Raw genomic sequence first — 22,714 nt, forward strand, 5'->3', positions numbered from 1 at the left:
GTATAGACTGCCATTAAGTGGGCTTCTGGGGAGTGTGGTCTGAGACACCTTTTTGCCTCACAATTCAATTGCAAATTGCAATTCTCATGTTCTAGTTTCATCCAGGACCCTAATACTATTTGATACCACTGTACATCATTGTTAGGGGTGGGCAGAAAGGGACTCTGGCTTCCGGTCAAAGAAGCATGGCAGGAGAGGGGAAGCCATGCTCCGTTGTTCATTGTCTCAGGGTCCAGGGTGAGCATTTTTGCATGTGAATCACCCTCTGTCTTGTATACTTTCGTTATTAATATTGTTGCCATTACTGTTCATTTTCTTATCTCATTACTGTTTCCAGTAAACTGTTCATATCTCAACCTGTGATCTTCATTTTTGATGTCTCAAATTCTCAATTCCATCCTACTTCACCAGGAAGTGAAAGGAGGACCAAGAGAGCAGTGTGTCATTTGGGGGAGTCTTGGTGGGGGGCACTGAACTGGGGAGTACCATTCCTATATCTCACTCAAAGTGGACTCTTCCTCACAGGGCTCTGGTGGTGGTGCAGTTTTGTGGAAACGCTTAGGTACTTACAGTTAGAGGCCATTTGTGTTATTTCCTGCAAAACCAGGCAAGTGGGCAAAATGTATTTGCCTGTCCCATAAAAATCTCGTGTTTTTTCCCTTCACCCTAATGAAACAAATAAGTAAAGAACATCTTAGTCTTGTTCTTGGAATAGAAAATCTCACCACTCATCTCTTCTGTGCAACATCTTGAACACAGTTAACGATACTGATCATACAGATACATGGTTCAGATTTTGAAGATCATCTGAATTTATAACTAAAAGGATTAGAGGTGCACTTATTTGGGAATTCAGTGTGTTTTAAAGAAGGCAACTGAAACGAAACTGTCCATTGAATATCCTTTGCACTTCAGTGTTTTAACTCAGCTGTCTCTGTATAAGCCATACACCCCAAAGGGCCCACAGAAACTACGGGTGTGTTACCTGGAGACCATGTTTATCCTAAAAGCTCAGAAAAAATAATAAAGCTGAGAAGTTGGAGCAGTAAATATTGATGGACTTGTTAATATTCAGACACCAAAGGGCTAAGAATACTAGAGTATTCTGCTATTTTAGATGCTTGGTTTTTGTGATTATTAAGGGTAGATTCAAGCAGTCCCGTGCTATACATTTTATTTGCAAGATTTAGCTTTCAGGGCCAAAATTTTAGAAAACACACTGCTTTAAAAATTAGCCCAATATATTGAGTATCTCTTCCATTGTTTCAGATTCTTTTGTGTTAAAATTTAAAACTGATTAAGTACAATAACTATTGAAAAGATTGTGCTTTTTGTATAACTTAATCAGGATTAATTACTCTTTACATTGCATTACTCTTTTCTCCATATGTAAGTTTTGGTATCTGAAAACTTTCTGGGTTCCAGGTACTTTTTAATTTAAAAATTGCTGTTGAAGAGGATATGAATAAAATTTTCTGGGATCATAATTATATGCCCCTAATGTTCTCTGTGTGTTTGTACAGTTTTTACTTTAGCAGATGTTGATGTCTAAAAGTTTATAGGCATTTGTCACTGTTTCACAATGTGTGATACTCTGTTGTTTCACACAGTAGACGTTTGTGATTCTATAACAAATTCCATGTCTGCTGTTGTATAGCATTTAAAGCCCTTTGTTCATGTCGTGTCCATCTTCCTTATTCACCCATTTTTAATTGTTTGAGGTTGCTCCTTCAGCTTTTCCATTGTGCTTCAACAACACTACTTTTATCTGTTTGCATACTATGTTTGATGACATTCCAGGACACAGAGTTACTTCCTCTTTGCACTTGGTAGTTAAAACACAATTTTACTTCCTTTTTGCAGCCCATTACTTGGGTAGATGTTAATTCCAGGCTTTAACTGGAGTATTTCAAATGTTGCAGTTTACCTAATGATAAAGATGGACTGGTATTGTTTTAGTCAATGTTATCTTTATATGATCCATATTGACAACATACCTTAAAATCCACTGTACCAACATGACAGGGAAAGAAGTTATCCTGTTTGCACTGGTTCTGTCTTTGCAATGTTCAATGCTAAAATAATTTTTTTTAAATCAGATAAAATACTAATTAGAATTACTTTTTCCTGCAGTTGCACGTAGATAGAACCAAATATAGCATGACTGGAAGTTGTGATACTTTCTAGTGTTGACTGTATCAATGGGTGGCAGAACAGGATCATGACAATTATATAGTCTGTCACTTCAAAAATTGTGTTTTCTTTTTTCCCAAGCACCTTATAAGAATATACAGTTGAACAAGGAAATTTGAAATACGTATGTTACTATCAAAAAACATTGAGCTAGCTATTCATTAGGAAAAAGGTAAGACAAAAAACTCTATTAAAATAAAAAATTATATTAAAAACTAATGAGATAACAAGTTCATACCTAGAATAAAGCAATAGCATTGAACTGGAAAAGCAAGACTTGAGAATTGCAGCTGATACAAAGTTAGTATAAGTAGGGAAGACCTGAACCCAAACTTAGTAGTCTCTTATCAGAATATTATCTGCTGGCTATGGCAAAACACGAGAGTAATGGAAATTTAAGTTTCACAGTAAGTAGATCTTTTTTTTTACAACGAATAATTGTTTTATTTTTTCAACAGCCACATGGAAAAAGGAAATTTTGCATTGTCATGTCACTGTATATCTTTAGTCTTCACTGAGGCCTCTATACTGTTTCCTGTGTACTTTCAGATTGCTTTCAAAAAATTTTTAGTGAAATGTTTTACAATGACATGGTATTATGTTGCAAACTAGAAGCAAATGTAACAAATATTTGTTTAAGACTTCTTAATGTATTTCTGCTTTATCTCACTATCTTAGAAAAAATGTTCAGTTTTATGAAAGTTTGCTTAGCTTCAATGGGTTATAATTATTGATTGCAGGAAGCATCAGGTTGCAAAAGTAAAAAATATGCCCAAGTGGGCAACAGCTTACATGATCTATTAAATTTTTCTTGGGATGGCATACTCTCAAAACAAAGGAAAAAGTAGTAAATTACAAGTAGTAAATGAAAACTGAGACTCCAAGCTGTTTGGAGTGGAATCTGTGCAATGTGATTGTTTACTTTTTTGTTTGAATGCCCTTTGTAAATGAGTGACATTTTAAATTATTTTCTCAGTAGCAAAATCCTAATTTGACTCTGGTAATTTTTCAGGATAGGAGCACTTAGTACTTGCAATCTGATTTTTATCTAGTTTGTCTCAAAAGTCCTTAAGAGTAACATCTGCTTAAGAGGAGGCTAAATTTATGCCCTACAGCCACTGTCTTCTCACAGGCAGACTAGAGGCCAGGCGAGCACTACAGGATATTTGTACAATCAGCCTTCTGTTATCCATCATAACTAAAGAATTTAAAGCTTCTCAAAATTTACATTGAGGTGTTTGAGTGTGTCCAGGGCAACAAAGCTGATGAAGGATCTGGAATGTAAGTCCTATGAGAAGCAGCCAGTGGAGCTGGGCTGGTTTAGTCTGGGGAAAAGAAGGCTCAGAAGAGACCTTATTGCTCGTTACCTGAAAGAAGGTAGTGGCTGAGAGTTAGTTTCTTGCTCCAGTCACCTAGTGATAGGATAAGGTGAAATGACCTCACATTGCCCCAGGGGAGGTTCAGTTTGGGTATTAGGAAAGAGTGGTTAAGCATTGAAACAGGTCACCATCCCTGAAAGTACTCAAAAAATTACATGTGGCACTTCTTAATGTGGACACACACATTAGAGACCTAGGGAATTACAGCTTGGGAATTCTTTTTCAGGCCTGAACTTCTCCTGACTCTCAGGTCCATTCCCAGGCTGATAAGCTGACTACAGCTTCAGTTAGGAAGGAAGTCTCCCAAGGTGATAATATGGTGAAAAACAGTGTGGAATTCATAATAAAGATTAACACCTGGTGTCTTTCCCGTGGGATACATCCTGAGGTGCTGTTCCATGGATGTTTTTCCCAATTGTCCAATGAGCTACTGTCCTGTCCTAGCTCCACGTAACATGCTTTAAATATGGGCTGTCCATACAATAAAGTTGGCCTTTTTTCCCTAAAGAGGTCCAGGTGTGTTGCTGTCCTTTCTCTCTCTTTTTAGCACAGTAACCACATCTTGATATGGTTTAATGATATGGAGGTGCTGGGTTGAAGATTGGACTTGATCTTGGAGGTCTTTTCCAACCTTCATGATTCTTTGATTTTGTGAAAATACAACCCCCATGACATTGCACAAAGTGGGTGAAGTCACTTTGTGACACAAGGATTAGCTTGGAACTATAACAGGGTGTGAAAACGTGGGAGCCAGGTAGTGAATGGTATCTGGATCAGTGTGAGCACTCAATGAAACACAAAAAGGTCTGGCTAAACATCAAGAAACGATTTCTCACTGTGGAGGTGACTGAGAAACAGTTGCCCAGAGAGGATGAAAAGGATGGCGATTCCTGGAAGAGTTTGAAAGCCATTTGGACATGGTCCTGGGCAGTCAGCTCTGCGAGAGGCCTGGGTGGGGACCAGATGGCCTCCAGAGGTCCCTTCCAGCCTCAGCCACTCTGTGGTTTGTGATTAGAAGCTTTTCTCCCTGTCAGTCTGGAAGGTCCTTAAGGTAGGGCAGCACCAGGGTGTGGGAGGTCCTGCACTGAGCTGCAGCCTTGCACTGGGGCTGGCTCTGACAGCTGCCCTCCGGTGTTCATGTGCCCTAACAGGGCTGAATGAGTTACAGTGATTATGTGAGAATCAGGCTGGCTACACAGAGCCCTATCAGATTTCTTAAACTGGCATTGTTCATTTTTAACCTAGACAAATCACTCAGTGATACGTTGATATTTCTGGATTTTATGTGTAGTCTATGTGAATTTTTTTTTAGTTAAATGGAATTGAAGAATTCGGTAGTTGATAAAGCCTGACTTATGTTTTGTTCCAAGTATAGTTCCTCCTGTCAAAATGTCATTATTGTTTACTTTGCTGTTTTGAACTTTACTACTTTAAGCAGCACTGCATAATTAAATTTTGTTATTCTGTTGCCAGTATGTTAAGGAACTGATTTTTGTAATTACATGAATGCAATTATTTTTTCTAGTCAAATTCCTCAGCATTTTAATGATTTTGATCACCATCTCTGTATACAGGTTATTTTCTTAAAATGTTAACTATATGTGTACAATTAAACTAAATTAAGGTGACCTCACAAAACATAGAAGAGGAATGGACATGAGTTACTTTATATTATGCAAGACAATATAATTGTGATGTGATTTTCATTATAATACCTTGTACAGAAGAATGAACATTTGCTTGAGATAAAGTATCTCGCTGAGTGTCAGCTTCTATCCAATAGTTTCTTCTAGTTAAAAATAATATAATTAGAATCTTATGCTCTTGTGTGTCATATCATAGTAAACAATCTTAAATTTGTTACAGTGTATCAGTTTATTATGCACTTGCTTTTATGCAGTAGCAGTGTTTTAAGAAATTAGTTAGGATTATTAATTATTATAACTAAGTGCTTTCTAAGGAATAAGTAAACAGTAAAAGAATTGCTACTCTCTGTCTTACTTCTGCTTCAGAACAAAGCTTAAACTAAATAGTCTCTAGAATTCGTTTCAAAGCTTTCAGCTAGAAGCAATGAAAAACATGTGCCAACAATGGCATATACTTAATTGTTAAAAAAATTTTAAACTTCTTATGCTGTGTTAAATTTCATTCATGGGGGTTCTTCCATCATTCTCTAATTGCACAAACATATGTGCCAAGATGAAAAAATAAGCAACAGAGGGTTGGGAATGGATAGACACGGTGAAAAATCTGCTTCTGGTGCTAGTGCACGTCTATGTCAGCATAGGTGAATTATGACTCTCTTACCCAAATCCCAAAGAATTTTAAGCATTGGGCAGTCCCACATAGAAAGTAGATCTTTTGTTAAGATAGATCTGTATCCTTCTGTTAGCCAAACTAAGAACTGATTGTTAGGAACATTTTCAAAGCCTGTTGTTTGCTTCAGTTATCATGTGACCTTAAAGAGCTAAGCTTCAAGTCAGGACATTTGTAAGGTTCATGCCCTGCAAACCGAGTGCTTAAAGCAGCTGAGGTGCCAGAAGGGTCACAACGTTTTCTGGGGACCTGAGGCAACTGTTTCAAGTCCTGTTTAGGTGAATAGATATGCAGAACCTGTATCCAGAGGGAATATCAACCAGTCAAAGGGATTAACAGCAGAAAATCTAGAAGTTTGTAGGCATAACTGGTTGTGATTCCAGCAGAGCAGTCAGGCAAATTTTCCATGCCAGAAAGCTCTAAGCAGAGACCTGTTAGAGGGCAAGTAGAAGTTTAGATAGATACTATAACAAGCTGGAATCACCGAAGTTTTTATTTTACGCTTTGTGAAATATTGATCCCTTTTCCTTTTGATTTTATGTATCTATTCAGCTGCTTGCATATAACGTCACCTGTGTTTGGAAAAAAATAGCTTTACTTTGAAAAGCTTCTATGTCATGCAGATTCAGGGTGATGATCAACTTAGCTTTTCTTTCCTCTTTCCTTTCTCTGAAGAGAAGAAGAAAAGAATTCAAAAAGAACAGCTAAGCACTGAAATATTTTACTGATCTGGTACTTTGGTCTATACTTTGATACTTTAATGCTATTTTGTTAGTTCTTCTGTTGAATGAATCATACAAACTCCTTAGTCTTAGAGATCATTGACAGTAAAATTTCAATTCTTTGGACTATTTTCAATCCTTCTTTAAATTAGGATTTAGTTGAGGAGACCGAAGCCAAGCCAGGAAACTGGAAACACACTTTCAGATGAATTTTGATTTGAAAGCAGATAGAAGTAGGGCTTTGATCATCTAACAACAGACTCCAGTCATTTGTTTAGGAGGGCTGTAGCTACTGGGCCAGTGTCTTACAAAAGACTTTGTTAAGGTCTCTTAAAGCCGTACAACTGTGTTTGGAAGGGGTTTTTCTTTGTTCATCTGGCCAAATGCAGTCATGGTACAGATTGAAGGGAGCCATAGTATTAGTGGTCCTAGAGGCGTGTTTGGTAAATCTATGCCATCACTAAACCTGTGTGATCAGTGCCTGGCCTTCTCAATTTTTCATTGCTGATTCTTTGTGCTTTCAGCCTTTGGATTTTGTTACATTCTCTCTAAATGACAGAGCTATCCTGTATCTCATTCACAGTATTCTGTATTTTGTAATTAATCTTTTAATTAATCTGAACTCTGTAATTAATATTTGTATGATAGAATTAAGAGAAAGAATTCTTTCTATCTCTCTGTTTGGTACTTTCTGAGTTCTTCATTTGTATTTGTGATGGCTATTTTATCCAATTTGACTGTCTATAGTGATTATATGTTTGTAGTTCCATTTAAATCACTGTATTTGATGCATGTTGTTTTAGAATTCAGGTGAGAGGGTGTGTGTGCATACATGTGCATGTCATGATATCCTATCAGTTCCACATTTATCTACAAAATTAGGCAAAACTAGTTTCCTTTTATTATTTCAGTCTGTCATATCTTTTCCCCCATTTTCCTTTCTCAGCACGGAAGACGACCTCTGTTTTATCCTCTTCTCTCAGAAACACCATGGAAAATCTGGCCATGTGGTCTTAGAAAAAACACTTAATTGCTGTGTTCAGATTTTCTTTTCCATCACCACTGTAAAAGGTCATTTATTTGAGAGCATACACCTGCATTCTGGACCCAGTGGTGTTGTATGAAATATTCTATGCTGAACATGGCACATTGTTTTCTGACTCTAAGGGAATGTACTTTTTTTATTTCTACAGAGTACCAAGCTGCCATTCTGCATTTAAAGAGGGAACACAAAGAAGAAATTGAAACATTAAAGGTATAATTTTTTAATTATTTACTTTATTTTCCTGACTAGTGCATTTTACAGATTTGAGTGCTGCAAACATACACGTTCTATCAAATGTTAAGAATTTAATTCTTTCTTTCTAGAAGTTGTTTCCAGTTGTTTTCATTCTATTAAATTCTTCCCACCAACACAGCAGTGCATTTTTGCATTGGCACTGGTGTTTAATTACTTACTCCTTCTCAGTGAAACATACTTCTGTAGAAGCAGTTTTCTGTAAGTTTAACAGGAAAATAAGCACATATGAGACTTTCTGAAGTTTAGTATTGAGCACTCTGTATTGATGCCTCCTCTTTTGAAGTGTAAACTTGACCAACTAGTTATCAAAAAAATCAGAAATAACAGAGTTTAGTATTAGAGCTCACTTTCCTTTGGTTGTGGTAAGTAAAGTGAAATATTTCAAGAAATTGTTTTTATCATAAAAGCAGGAACATAAATGGCAGTATAACTGAATTTGGTGATCACCCCTAGTTAAAATTAACAGTATCTTCCTTTTCTCACCAGTTATGATATATTCTTAAGTATAGCTCCAGTGTGTTCTACTATGGGTTTATATGCTAAGTCGTTAGTATACAGGTTATCAATTAAAAAGCATTCAGTATTTCCTTTGTCATCATTAAGGTAAATATAATGGAAAATAAACAGATTTACTAACAGAGGAATTCTGATAATCCAGTAGATTACTACATTAACTGTGTCATTAGGCAGATCACATTGTATAATGCAAAGTATTGAAATTTGCATTATAAAATTTCAATAGGAACATATAATGGATGAGTAAAATTGTGTTTAATGGTTTAATGTAATAATTTGTTGCATTTTATTCTTCAAGGGTATAACAAAAAAATGTGATGGTATATATCCTAACTATTGAAAATTCTTGGGTTAAATCTGATTTTGTCCTATGCACGGAAGGAACCCACAGACAGGAATTTCTCTGAAACAGTTCCTTGGCAAACTAATCCAAATCTCCTATCTGGTGTTTATGAAGAAGGTTTGATCATCATAATTTCTCTGAAAAAGGTTAGGAGTGAGACCCTTAGTCTTTGCTATTCCAGAAAGGCCTAGAAAAATGTTAAGAAGTTCTGGAAGTTATTTGTGTGGGAAAGTTCTCAAAGTACTATTAAACTGTCCTCTGAAGGTTAAAGTAAGCAACATTATCTAGATTCTGACCCTTGAAACGTGCATGTAGTGGCTTATAAGTGAGTGATATGTTTATTCTTTAGCATTAGAAAATGCCCTATACTTTTGTGCTGTTTCTTTTTGTAATGTTTTTTTTTCTTGAGTATGTGAACAGGAATTCCAGATTGTTTTTAATTCTTCAATATTTGTTATCACTGTGTTAATTTCCTGTAAACTTCATACAGCATACATAGAGCCCAGCCAGGGCTTTGCACATACCTCTGGTTTGTAGGGGCTGGTGCTGAATCTGTGAGACTGAAGTTGCTGTGAATGTAGCAGTCTTGAAAGATGCACAACAATCACTGGGTAGGGGGGACAAATTACTGTACTGTATTTTATTTTGCCACCTTTATTAAAGCTTTGTTCCTTTTTTTGATGTCACTTGAAATCGATTTTTGTCATGTAGTGTGTATACATATTAAGATTCAAAGGTGTTACACCACGTCAATTACTGGTGTATCTGTACCATCTCTTATTGCATGACAATCTGCATAATGCCTAACTCTTGAAGGGTGATCAATGTATATCATTCAACTGAATCATCCACACATGAAAGTAATGTCTAAAAAGGGTAATGCTTTTTCTACATTCACAGGAGTTCTTGAATTTTTCACTTAATATTTACAAAATACTGAATAATATATTTTAAAGACATGGAACGATTTCTGTTCTGTGCTGTTAAGTGTTTCGCTTTCCCTGCTCTTGCCACTAGATGTCAGCTGAGTCTTTCCGAAAAAGTTCCCAAAAACGTGTACAGGTTTCATACTTCCTTCTAAAAAACCTTAAGTTTGGTGACATCCTGCCCACTGTTTGTGTATCTGTTTTAGCTTTAGGTCAAAAATTATCTTGTACATTATGAAACTAGAATTTAAGTTGCTCAATCGATAAGTCATAGCTGTCAATACCTTCATAGTGTTTGTCCAGGTGAACCAAATCTTGAGTATCTAATAACCAACTAAATAGATGACAACAACACAAATCAAAATAATGCAAATGGACCCCTGACTTCTGAAAGAAAGGAATTTACTTCAAGGTGATATTCTCTCTGCAGTGTTTAATATTTAATCCAGAACATAGCTGCACAAGGGTGCACCATACCTTTTTTTTCCTATCAGTTAAATTGATAAAATGAGTAAAAATTTTAAGTTTTTCCCTAATATCTCCTTGTTCCCTTTAGAACAAAGGTAACAAATATCCATTCATCCTTAGTTACGTGGGAGTTTAATACTGCTTTTTGAAGATGGAAGGAAAGTCCTTAGCTGTCCTCTAACCCTGTACCCTATGCATGGGTGTTTGATACAGGTTGTTAGGCTTCCACCAGCTCACTAGATCTTTTATTTATTTCCAAACTGACAATATTACAGATTTTTATGTTGCATAATGCATTTCATAAAATACAGTGTAAGAATTATTAATAGCTGTTTGGTAAAAAATTAACTATAGCAAGCTTATAAATGATTCAATCAATATTATATAATAAAATCCTGTTTTTACGTCTCTTAAAATATCTCATGGCAAATTTTAGAAAAAATACCTGTGTAATTGCATCTATCACAGTTATAAACTTTTTGTTGAAACTTAAGAAATAGTGAATGGTAATGGAGTTGGTAGAAAGCTGCCTGTGACATTACGAAAGAGCAAGCTGGCCTCATTTAGAGAAGAATGTATCATGAGGTGCTCATAGTGACCTTTGTGGCCTCCTTGGTAATGTTTGCATTTTTTCTTTTTTTGTGGAGGTTCCAAGAGCTGAAATGTAGAAGTGGGTAGAAGGTAATTTCCTTTTCACAGAAGAACTTCCTTAACTTTGAAAAGTATTTCATATCATAAATTGAGATTAAAGACCAGTGCCTCAAAGTGCCCCAGAAAACACTGAAAAATGTGGAAGAAAAAGGAATGTGAAAGGAAAAGTCATAGCACCGGTTAAAATTATCTGATAATTTAAAGAGCTTTTATTTTTATTTTGTATTGAGACCACAAAGGCATAAAAACATTTAAAGTTTTATTAAGTTATAAAGCTCTAGCTCTGTAATGATAATTTCATTCTTTAACAAATCTCTTTTTTCATGTCTCATACTTCCTGAGTCCTTCCTTTTCTCTTTGTCATTTCACCTTCCCATTTGTTTTCCCTCATGGTCAGTAAGCTTCCATTTATGAATGCTTCCATTGCCCTTTAATTATAACGTGAATATAACAAAAGGTGCTGCTTCTCTCTGCAACATTTTGGAATTCTTAATTCAGCTATGGGAGCCAATGGTGAATAGCATTGAAAGATCTTGTATGCCAGGATGCTTTTCAAAATACCTCTATATAGAAGTGGGTGATTTCAGTTTTATCTTGGCAATTTAAAATGTCTTTTACTTAGATGTAAAAGTAAATTTCATTTCAGCTTCAGAGCATACATCACAAATTGGATATTATAACACCAAATCAAAACATTTTACAATATTTTAATTTGCCTAATTTTTTTCTTTTTTAATAGCTAGACTATTACAACAAACTGGAATACTTTTGAGCAGATTAAATTGAAAAAAAAATCTGACCTGGATGCTTTTAGGGATTTTTATTATTCCTTTCTGGAGAAAAAGATTTTTTTCCCCTCATTTTTGTGTGTGCACACGTGAATTCTTGCATGGGATAGAGATATCATGATTTGTCAGAAGTCACTATGTTTTGAAATCAACTCTTAAGATATGGGGTCCAATGATGAATAGTGTTGAAAGCTTTGATATGCCACAGTACTTATAAAACCCAAAACTTTTGAATACATGTGGACTTTGGATATATGCTGACTTTTTGTAATAAGGTTTTGCTTCAGGATGCTGAGACTGTTTTTAACTTTTACAAGATGAAATGCATCCATAAGGTGGCTGGCTGCTTTGAGCGTATTCTCTTGTATTTTTGTATTCTGGCATGCACATATAGAGGAAAATCTGTATCATGTATGCTTCTCTCTCTGGTGGAGCTGCAGCTCAAAGGAGCAGCCAAGGTCAGCAAGGGTTTATTAGTCAGTCTTTCCTAATGAGCTGTTCAGGCTTTTCAGCATTTCCATGTGGCGAACTGATGAAGGTCTCCCAGCTTGTGGTTAATTATTTATACTAATCTTGCCTAACTTGAAATGTTTCAGTCTTTCAGCTGCTAAATGTGTGGTTACACCACTGTGTGTGTACTGTGTGCCTTTATGAACCTTCTTCTTGGTTACTTTGTCCTCTTGAAAGAATTCTCCCTATTCACTGCAGAGCCTCTCTGTGAAGCAAGAGAGGAAAAAATGTAAAGACTTAAAAAAGCATAAAAGTTATGAAAAAAGAGAATGAACTCCTATTAAATTGTATTAAAATACCGATTTCAGAACTCCTAAGGCTCTCAGACAATGGCAGCAACATTATCTTTGAAGTCTGTATTCCCTAAAATAGTAAAATCTCAGCAGGAAAAGAAATCTTCCTGTCCTGAAAAATTTGCATAGCCACTGCTAGAGAAGGTAAAGTAGTAGAATAGGGAACAAAGGACAGGAGCAATAAAACAGTAACTTTCTACAGCAAGCAGCACTTAATCTCTTTGGAACCACTTGACAATTTCATCTTCATTCAGAAAGGAAGTTTGGAATGATTCTTCATGTTGTGTGAAGATATTCCCCAGTTCAGTGCTTAGTTCATATTTATAAATTTGCACATTAGAATTTCTATATCCAAATCATACTCTATAATCACATTTTTGATGATATTTTGAGCATCCCTGCTGTTCTCTGATACTTAATAAAAATTTCCCCTTCTTCTCCACTGACTTCCTATGTGTCATATTTTTGATGCAATGTATGCTTTTCAACCTTATTTTCCTTTAGCAATATGTTTACATTGTTAATATTTTCTTATCAGATAGCTTGTGTATCCCAGAAGATTATTTTTTCATTGTGTTGTGGGTTTTTTTCAGTATGGCCACTTGCCATATTGCCATTCTGTTACTTTCAATGCAATTTCGCTATGAGACTTGGATTGTTTAAACTTCGTGTCAGCTGCAGAATGCTGTTAATTCCACATGTTGATCCAAGGATTCTCCTGTTTATTTAAGAAGTTACCACAGACCATATTCCCTATATTGAAAGCAGTGAAAATCTCTTTAACTCTATTTCAGCACATGGCCATGGTTGTGCTGTGTTAAAATGTGCATAGAGCAGGACAATTTACAGCATTTAAACTTCAGCGAGATTGAGTCCTACTCAAATTTAGACACATTACAAAACATTCTGCTTAATTAGGGCTAAAACAAAACTCTTAAAATTCATTATAGCCTGCTGCATTTTCATAGTTTATGAAAGTTAATTTATCCCATCACCTTGCCTTGAATAAATGTTATGCACTCAGGAGACTAAAGCAGAGCAAACACTTTGAACAAGAGGGCATTTTATTTTCACAGATATTGAAGATCTTTGTAACACAAGAAATAATTGTATACAAGAGAAATTAATTGAAGTGTTGTCATGGAATTATAATAGCCATTAAAAATTAAGTAGTATCAAAGTTACCATTTTGATTTTGAAAACATATACGCCATGCTTTCTTTCCAAAATTATCTGCACTTTGAAATTTACTGCACCAGACATTCGTTTAAATCTAGTAGTTGTAAGGCATTTTTTCTGCATTAAATACGTAATATTCTGTTGTTGAAAAATTCTGGCTCTAATATTCCTGATTTTAACAGGAATAGGGACAAATTTGTCAAGGATGAACGTTTTGCTGATAAAGGTAAAATCTGCCTTAAACTGGAAGTTAAAATTTTTTAAATAAATTTTTTTTCTCATATTCAGTGATGACCTGATTTTAGCAGCTTTTGACTTGGCAAATCTAGTGATCATTTACTACACATTCTGGTGTTGAATTTTAAATTGCCATTTCCACAAAGCCAATAAAGTTGTTATAAAAGAACACTGGGTCAAAACATCAAGAGTTGGACATATGTGTGGAGATGTGAAAGGTACAATTTCAGGTAAAAAATAGTGAGTAGAAATACTAGGACTGGTAGTCCTTACAGCATGCAGTCTTGAGACACTGCACTGGCAAGACAAAAGGCAGAAGAGATAGCCTGGAAATGAGGACAGAAAATGGTAGGAGATTGCAAAGACTTGGGTCTGGGCATCACAATACAAGTTTTACTTATATGTGGGCAATATTCTCCAGAATATGTGTCCTAGAGTGAATACAGTCCATTCAGTATTTGTTTTTATTTTTGTTGGTCAGTGAGCAATACCCTCCCTTGCTTTATTAGTCAAGATCTGATCTTACAATAGAAATAGTTTCATTACAGTTTTTTCTACTGTCATAAGTTTTAGGTTTAGGATATTTAACTATAAACTGGACTTTACAATATGTGTTAGGATAGGCATGTAATCTTATTATTCACAGACCTAAGGTTTAACAGATTTATTCGGATGCTTATATTTGCATAAATGTTCAACCACAGTTCATTTTTAACTTACTTTGCAGCTATACATTGAATCCCAGAATCTCAAGATAGTTTTTTTGTAAAAGAAGGTGTATCATTGGTGACTACTTGACGAAGACTGACTGAAATGACTGGTGACTCATCTTGCAGGAATTTTGCAGTTAGAGCAAGTGTAGAATCTGTTTTTCCAGGTCAGCTTTACCATGCCTGTACTATACTGGTGTTGTGTCTCTTTCTGAGGGTCCGCACTTTGTTCTTACATACCTTTCAACTTCAGCACACACAGTCCAGAAGTCTTAAAAGCTTGCTGCTTTTCATTATTCAATTTTTAACTTTTGTCTGGATCATGTTCCCTGAATGAGATACTAGTTTTGTCGAAGAGAAAGTTTCTGCATAGCTGCACTACAGGGAAGCATTGATGGGAAGGGATAAAATTAAGATTGTTCTGATTGCTCCCTTTTGAGTAATTGATCAAGGCTGTTTTTTCTGAGACATTTCATCTGCCATATTTTCTTCAAATTCTATAAAGGGAAATGTCTAGAGTAGTGTGGTGATGCATAATTAGTGTGCAGTGTTATGTTAGTTTAAAGTAGGTGTGTCTTACACAAATACAGAGTCATATCCATAATTGATGTTATACTTCTGCTTATCTGTGTAGGATCTCTTTTTGTTTTGATTGCACATGAGAAAACTGTTTTGGTGGAGAGGCTAATCTCTAAAAATTCTCAGAACTTTTACTCAAAAGTTATGTTCATTATGAAGAATGAAAATGGTTAGTTTCTAAAAGTGTAGAGTTCTTCTTTTTTTATTCTTATGGCACTATTTGACTTAGTAATTCCCATTGAGAAGTATTCATTGCTGCTCATTGTGCTTCTATAGATATGTAACTTTATCTTTGGTTACTGTTTTCCATGTGCTTTAGTAATAATGCTTTTTGCTTCAGCTTTTACTTAATCCAAATAATTCGTTGCAACTTAGTAACATTTATCATTGCTTTCCTATATAGTTACAAAGCTTTGTTATAATGGCTAATCTTGTAGCCTGGTTGCCAAAGAAATTAGTTCTTTATATGGTGAAGCAATGTTGACAGTAAACTCTCCTTTCCATCCCCTCCCCAAAAGAAAAGGAAGAAAAGAGAAGAAAAACAAGGTTGCATTACAATTCTGGCAACATCAGCCACACTAATAAAATCAAATTCAATGTTGGTTTACGACTTTGAATTTATGTGACTGCACAGGATCAAAGGATTTGTATCCCACTGGACTGCAAGGTCTATAGTTCATGGCAAAAAACCTCATCAAAAAGAACATTTTAGTAGTAGGGCTTTTCATTTTAATCAGCCACAGTAATAAAAAAGCTGTTAGGTGTCCAAAAACATTCTCCCAAGATCAGAGACAACTTGCTCTCTACTAAATTCAGTTTTCTTATTGGATCCATACTGCCTCAGTAGTTTTTGTCACTGAAACTTCATCTTCAGCTTGTTTTCAGCCATTTCTTTACATTGTTTTGACATTTTACATGCCAAATGTAAAATATGCCACATCATCATGTAATTTCCCTGGCAATTGAGAAATACTATAGCTTATCTCAAGTAAATTATCATCAAAACAAATAATTTATGTAGAATATTAATTATCAGTCTGTATTTCTACATATTGTATTTTAAAGTATTTTATTAGCAATATTCAGGATTTTTTTTTCCTTGTTGCATATAATCTTCTGAACACCACCACAGAGAATAGGTTATTAGTATTTTTGCATCTATTCACACATAGTAACAGAGGCTGTCCTAAGACTGTGGTAGCAGCTGCAAGTGAGAAGCAGAGTAAGATAGTATCTACAAAGTTTGTGATAGAAGAGGAATGTTTGCATTTGGCATGTTAACTGTTCATGATCCTAGTTCAACAAAAGTTTGAAATTAGGTTTTTAGATTATATTTGGTTTCATACTTGGATTAGCTTCACCTCAGAGAAATTGCACCCAATATATCATTTACATTTATTGGTGTGTTGCATGCTGAGTCGCCTTATTCCATTCTGCAGAATTGAAATGTTTAGCAGAGTTTAACAATATTTAAAGATTTTGCCAATTAAATTGTCCACAAAATTACATTTTCCAAAAAATGTATAGGTTGGTCTCAATTTATCTGGATACCCATTTTTTACATATTATGTAGGATTACATTTGGGAAGAATCAACATGTAGTCACTTTCTACAAGCATTGTTCACTTTTGCATGGCATGACGGGTAGCTGCTACTTTTTGGCAAATTTGGCAAAAAGTGGATGTGGGATTCCATTCTTTGGGAATTCACTCCTGCCTGAGATACATGCAAGCTTAAAGTGGTTTTTGTCAGTTGAATATTTTCATGGGTTTATTATTTTTAAAAACATTCATTCAAATGAGAAACTTTAGTATTAATGGGAATTTTATGAGTTACCTACCGAACATTTAAAACTTACACAAAATGTTAAATTATCTATTCTTAATATTTATTTATTTATTAATAACCTGAAATTTACCCCTTTAAGCCTATGTTGTTAACAGTTGGCTGTATTAAATATTATTTAATCTAGTCGTTTAGAGTTTTTTATCATTTGTCTCAAGGAATAACATGGTTTAGCAAATGTGCCTGTGGTTAGGAGTAAGTAAATCCAAGGCATTAACAATTTTCTGTTTGATGTAAATCAGATGCAAGAAGATTTTAGATTCCAGTAAGATTTCTCTGTAGGCACAGAGATTCCATGGTAGAGTATCTAACTTACTGGGTGGTGAGGTGGACATAATAGGATCCATAAATGTGAAATGTGCTATGGAAAACAGTGGGCATCATTAAAGATATTTTTCCATATATTTGGATTCATAATGTTTGCAGGATCTTGAAAGATTGCCAAGAAATTTCAAGGGCACATTAAAGGTTCTATCTGATTATTTAATTAGAAATTATGGAGAAGTTATTTACCCCTTTTTAAGTGGATTGATCTGAGTAAAATGACATGTATGTAGGATAGTTGTAGAAAAAGAACTAGAGGTGAGCTGTTGTGAGGTATGTATTATGTAACAAAGTTCTCCAAGTGATTTAATTTGTTTAATCTTAAATGATTGGATCATAGTCCTTAATCATGAAAGGACTGAAGGATGGATGTGTATATGTGCAGGAAACAATGCCTAGATTAATGTTAATTGACAGAAACATTTGTAAAGCAGACACAAGGTAATAAGGATGAGGAACACAAACTTTAAGGCAACCTGGAGATCACTCTGTGAAGAGCATGGAAAAGAGCACAGAACATTAAGAGATAATGAAAGGTCTACAAAGAGCAGCAAGAGAAGATGCTGGAGCTTAAAGGAATATAGGACATTCTGCAGCCCATAATGCAAGTGGCAATTTGTATCTTGTACAGAATAGTCTCTTAAAATACATGGTCCTGGTCAGGAAGTGTCCTTGTCTCATAGATTTGCTTTGCATGGCTGTTCATGCTCTTCTGATAGTGATAAAAATGGAAGTGTGTTTGTTACCTTATACTTAGGAGGTCACTAGTGAGAAAGAATCAGAATCCCAGAGGCACAGAATATGCTGAGTTGCAGGGACCCATGGGGTCCAACTGCTGGCCCTGCCTAGGACACCCAAGGATCACTCTATGTGCCTGATTCAGTTCCTATTCCCACTGTACTTTGCTGTCAGCCTTTGAACAGTTTCTTTGTACATATTGAGTCTAGTGGATCTATAAGGACAATCAATAGGAAATAGACAGGGCTTTTGTTTGTTTGTCTTTTGTCTCAACTACTTTTGCTACATTTCCTCTATAAAGATATGTATTTATTATTTTGGACTCTATGCATTGGCTACATGAATATTTAGAGATCTGGAATTGTTTGAGGATATTCAGTCATTATTTTTTTATTGTGAGGTGTAGGAACAATTCTTACTGTGTCCTTGACAATGATGATATACCATATGTAACTGTTATGTTTGTTGAGGTATTTGTTAGAGAGGAATTTTGATTTTTATGTAAACTGGCATGAGTTTAACTTTTTTTCCCTGTGGAGAAATCCTTTGCTAAATCTCTGATTGTTGTTAAAATTTAAAACAAATGTATGTTTTTTCAAGGACAGAGATTCAACAAAAAAGAGCTTCTTTTCTTTTGTCAACACAATAGAAGAATAAAAAAGTGTGAACTCTTCCAAAAACTGAAGAGTAAATTACTTAGAATGAATAAAACCAAGTTAGAGGCTCTCTCTGAAAAATTTGTTTTTCCTCTCTTTTCTGTGCACACTACTTTGATGGCCAAAATACTATTAAGAAAAAACAACTGTAAAGTATATAAAAAAAACTTTTCATTGGCAACTCAGTAATTCTTATCTTTTTTTTTTTTTTTTTTAATTTTCCTTTCTTAGTATCCTCCTTGCTGGAACATACCCACATCTACTAACTATATCCCAGGATACTTTGTATCTTCTGTCTTCCCACTTTTTTTTATTTTCATGGCTTGGCATAAGTAACTAATTAGACGTAACAATCACTGTATAAAAGTCAGAGAAGGGAATAAAATCGAGCTCACTTTCTCCCTAATATGTTATTTTTCCACTCTAATTAGAGTAAAAACTTGTAAAAGTGTGTGTTTCTCAGTTAAAGAAGAGGTCTGTCTCTGATATGCTTCGAACAGCTTTGTTCATTAAATATGTGCCATTTTTACACAGTCACTTTTTAGAGTAAAATTACACTGTAAACTCTAGTGAAAAAGTATTATGCATTGACAGTGGAGAATGAACTTGCTAGTTTCAAAGCAAAAGTTCTGCATATTGCTTGTTCTGAACAGTGTTTTAGAGAACTTTTTTTTTTTATGTTTTGCTGTTAAAATTCTCAGGATTTTTAAACATTTATGGGGCAAGTAAGTTCTGACTAATAAGTTAGCAACTGTTTTTTGAATGTAGATTGGTGTAGAAATTTGTACTTTCCTTGTGCTCATACATACAAAGTGTTCTACAGCTTTTCATATCAGAGCAGTTCTGTGTCATGGTTAAAAAGTTTTTGTTTACATAAAATCACGTTATATAAAGCAGTGAAACAACAACAAATATACTTCATTTAATTGCATTTAATTGACTGTAATTGACTATATTAACCATATTTAATGAGAGTGTAATCTTTCTCTCACATACCAGAGCACAGAGAAAAGCTGTCACGTTGGTGTTGAGATTTGTTCATATCAATCCACATTACCATTTCAAAGACATTTAGACAACTTGTTGGTTACATGAATGAGAGGATTTAGTCTTTTGCTTTTGTGATTAATTTATCATCTGATACAGTAATGTTTAATGGCAGTATTGTACATTGATTCAATATTTGGAATTTTTCTTCCTTGAGCATATGCTTCATAATTTCCTGTGTCCCATGGGATCAAGGCTGAAGGTTCTCATTGTCAGAGAATGTAATTTGCCTTTTTTCTCTGTGTTGTGTCAAGTCACATAGCAGGTGCCAAAAGGAGGTCACCAGAGGGATAGGTGCAAAGGGAGAAAACAGGAAGACACTGGAAAGCCAATCCAAACACTCCTGTTGTTTTCCAGATTACAGTGGAAAACATTATTAGTCTTTTTGTATATTTGCATAAACCTCTTATATAATACCTATAATATATATTTTAGTAAAGAGGAGTCTTTTTTAAGGTAGTTTTTATTTTACCCATTAACCAAAGTAATTTTTTAGCAAGAGGGTAACACAGGCCTTCTAAGCTTTAATTTTAATGTCTGTTCAAGGGACCTGAGAGTCAGCTGCTTGGATCACTTGCTTGGTAAATTGATTTTACCCAAGAAAAATCAAACAAACTATCAGACAAATCTCAACAAACTAAAGAAACTTATTTGTAAGTACAACTGCACTAGTGAGGCGTGAAAAGCAAAATAAGCAAGAATCTTCTTTAGTCAGAATCAGAGGTGCAAAAAAGTCTGCCTTCCAAGCAGGAGTAGATTTGGAAGCAAAAGACATTTTATCAAGAAGAATAGACAGAACTGCCTGTTTGTTGAACCTCTTCAAAATGGGTATTGGGTGGAAGCAGAGAGCTGTGGAAGAAAGGAAGAAGAGATACATTAGCCAGGAAGGCTAATTTTAGAATTCAGAATAGAAAAGGGCATTTGACAATTCAAGTTGAGTCACGTCTTGCAAAGGAAATTTAAGGGTTCACTGAACGTATTTTTCAGCAATGGAAACAGAAAGAAACTAAGGAAACAAGGGGAGCATTATCCAGTAAGGGTGAGGTGGAGACAAAAGGCATTGTTGATTGAACCTAGAAAATTAAGACCAAATGAGCTGCCCCGAATTTCAATAGCAATGATCATGAACACAGGGACAGAATTTCTCATAAACTGAAAATCACACAGCTTTTAGTATTGAATAAAGCACAAAGATTACTTTTTTTGCATATGACAAGTCTTTTTATCCTAATACAGGGTTGAGTCAGTCAGTCTGTGATGAACAGACTTTGCAGATCCTTTTCCCTTAGAATTGCTGTACGACTGATCAATCCCTTCTGTGCCTGTGAAAACTGCAGCCTTCTTTCTTGAATTGGAGCATGTATTTTCAGACTGTTTCCTTGTCTGATAAAATCCTTGTGAATTCTGAATTTTAACACTATACTTCAGCTCAATAGGATAGTATTGTTTGCCTATTTAACATTGCAATAAATAAATAAAAGCAATATTAATTTGCCTATTAATTTATGCAAGAAAGATTGTACCAAAGTAAGGCAACTTTTTTCAGCAGCACACTGCTGTATGGATTAGGCTTAAGATACTCAAGAGGTACTTTCAAATTAATGATTGAAATGTGATTTCAGCACATTAGGGTTTTTTCTTTTAAGCTAGCAGTATGAAGAGAAAATAATAATAAGGCTTTTATGAAACATTCATGCCTCAAATATGGTATTTGTAGCAGTAACCTGGAAAAAATGTATCTCTACTGTCATGGAAATTTAGGCAGCTATATCAATTTTGTGTGTGTGTACAGGAGAGGGAGTAATATGTCAATGACTGACTGGCAAGAGCCACTGATACGATGGAAAGACAGAGAACCTCAACAGACCAAGGCTTGAGGGCTTAATATGATACTCTCTGGAAAAGCAGATTACTGCTGCAAGAAAACGAAATGGTCAGGGGAATAGAAATATGTTCCTTGCAATAGTTTATTTGGTATTGAATGTAGCTATACAATCCAGATTTCTTAAATTAGAAAGTGCTGCTGGGAAGCAACCAAACTTCTATACCAGTTAGCAAAATTACAAATGCAGTTTTCAAATGAAAAAAACCTGGTATCCTTTATATCTAAGGCTTGCTGATGAACATCTCCCACGTTGCTCTTTGTAGTGTCTTACTTTCATTTTATACAGCAATTTTTACAGAATTTTTCTTTGACAGGTTTCAAAATCCTCTCCCCTTCTTCAGAAATAAATCATGCTCATTCCTGCATAGGGTGTCTTTCACAGCTTTAGTTTCAGCTGCCATCTAATATCTTCTGCTTCTCCAGCTTTCTTCCCATACCTTCCCTCCATCAAATATCTTGTTTCCTGCTGAAATATTTTTCCATTTCATCTTGCCTAAAATAGTTGTGACCAAACTCTTACATTTTGATGATGTTTGCTCTCCATTTGATTGATCATATGACTTTAGAACATTTAATCTCAATTAATTAATTAATTAATTTTAAGAAATATTTTCCAGGAAGCAGACCTTTATTAAGAATATGTATGTGTTATTTATGACTCTATATAAAAATAGTACATATTAATATTCATATTCTTGACACTTTTGTTGAAAGTTTTCGTAGGTATATAAGGTAATCTTACTTTGATGAATAAGACATACTTGGAGATGAAAAGTAATTAAAATAAAAATTTTGTTTTATTACTAAGTAGAAGTGTTACTTGTTTTTTGTAATTACTAATGCTTAGCAATTTTAGCTTTAATTCTTCTTTATAGGATTTTTTCAAGTTATGGAAAATAATTCTCAAAATGAGAAAGTTCTATGCTTTTTCTTGCTTTTCATTCTTTCACCTCAAATATAATTTTGACTTTAAACTACCAATTTTATATTGCAAATTAAAACTGGAGATCTGTATTTGGAAAGGCTTATAATACTAACACAGTTGCTTTTATGCCCATTTAAATGCAATAAATAGTTTTGTTAGATACTGTGCTTGTTTTACAGCGTGT

At 34.7% G+C, this 22,714-nt stretch overlaps 1 protein-coding gene across 3 annotated transcripts in view; it reads left to right on the forward strand.

Moving 5' to 3' along the window:
- Positions 1–22,714, forward strand: part of FMN1 (formin 1) — a 496,625-nt gene that overhangs the window by 380,763 nt on the left and 93,148 nt on the right. For all 3 annotated transcript variants that reach the window (XM_088167196.1, XM_088167197.1, XM_014891233.2), the window contains one exon: positions 7,804–7,865. In XM_088167196.1, coding sequence (XP_088023322.1) covers positions 7,804–7,865 — 62 coding nt within the window. The remainder of the gene's footprint in view (positions 1–7,803; positions 7,866–22,714) is intronic.

Source organism: Sturnus vulgaris, chromosome 6 (assembly GCF_052056855.1).
Source record: "Sturnus vulgaris isolate bStuVul1 chromosome 6, bStuVul1.hap1, whole genome shotgun sequence".
In the NCBI taxonomy this organism is placed as follows: domain Eukaryota; kingdom Metazoa; phylum Chordata; class Aves; order Passeriformes; family Sturnidae; genus Sturnus; species Sturnus vulgaris.